Source organism: Pteropus vampyrus, unplaced genomic scaffold (assembly GCF_000151845.1).
Source record: "Pteropus vampyrus isolate Shadow unplaced genomic scaffold, Pvam_2.0 Scaffold677, whole genome shotgun sequence".
Lineage (NCBI taxonomy): Eukaryota > Metazoa > Chordata > Mammalia > Chiroptera > Pteropodidae > Pteropus > Pteropus vampyrus.
In genome coordinates this window covers 34,998-35,947 of record NW_011889458.1, presented here as the reverse complement: position 1 = coordinate 35,947, position 950 = coordinate 34,998, and the positions used below count along the sequence as shown (strand labels likewise).

Genomic DNA, 950 nt, shown 5'->3' with positions numbered 1-950 from the left:
GAGGGTCATCAGACCACTGTTGAAGACCATCAGAAGCTCCACCACAAAGGTGTCTGTACAAGCCAGCTTGATGACCTGTGGCACATCACAGAAGAAGTTATCCAGTTGATTTGGGCCACAGAAGGGCAAGCGGAGGATGAGGGCCACCTGGATAATGGAGTGGACAAAGCCCCCAAGCCACAAAGCTAACAGCAAGGCATAGCAGGCCCTAGGGTTCATGACAGTTGAATAGTGTAAAGGACGGCAGATGGCAATGTAGCGGTCAAAGGCCATCGCAACCAGCAGTAACCCCTCCCCGCCTCCAAGAAAGTGCAAGAAAAAGAGCTGAGCAATGCAGTTCCTGTAGGAGATTACCTTCTTCTCAGAGAAGAAGTCCACCAGCATCCTGGGAGCCACAATGAAGGAGTAGGATGCATCCAGGAAAGCCAGGTTGCCCAGAAAGAAGTAGAGAGGGGCTGTGAGGCCAGGGTCCAATCTGATGGTCAGGATGATGAGGAAATTTCCAGGGAGGATGATGAGGTAGAAAATTAAAACTAACACGAAGACCAGGAGCTGAATATTTCGAGACGGGGTCAGACCAAGGAGGATGAATTCCTTCACCACTGTGCTATTTTCTATCTCCATCTCCTCTGCCTGCAGTACATCAAGAAGAATTTATTGTTATTACTATCTTTTCTAAGTAAACCCTAGTGTTTCTCCAGCTAAAAATATTTAACATATCCATCACTTCAACTAAAACAACATGTCTTAACTGTCTCTAATATCCTGGGTAAACTCTGAAACTTTTCTTCTTCCAAATTTAAAGCAAGCCAATAAACAAACAAAAATACTGTTCAAAGCCAGGCTCTTAATCCCATCCAACCACGTACTTCTATAGAACTGCTCTCTTTATGACATTAGCAACCTAAACTTTGGGATTCCTTGAGTCACATGAGAAGCTTCTGATTGAT

General features: G+C 44.9%; 1 protein-coding gene across 2 annotated transcripts in view; it reads right to left on the bottom strand.

Moving 5' to 3' along the window:
- LOC105309153 (olfactory receptor 4N2) overlaps window positions 1–653 on the bottom strand; it is a 5,143-nt gene extending 4,490 nt beyond the window's left edge. For both annotated transcript variants that reach the window (XM_011385248.2, XM_011385249.2), the window contains exon 1: window positions 76–653. In XM_011385248.2, coding sequence (XP_011383550.1) covers window positions 76–624 — 549 coding nt within the window. In that variant the 5' untranslated portion in view covers window positions 625–653. The remainder of the gene's footprint in view (window positions 1–75) is intronic.
- Window positions 654–950: the final 297 nt, after the last annotated feature.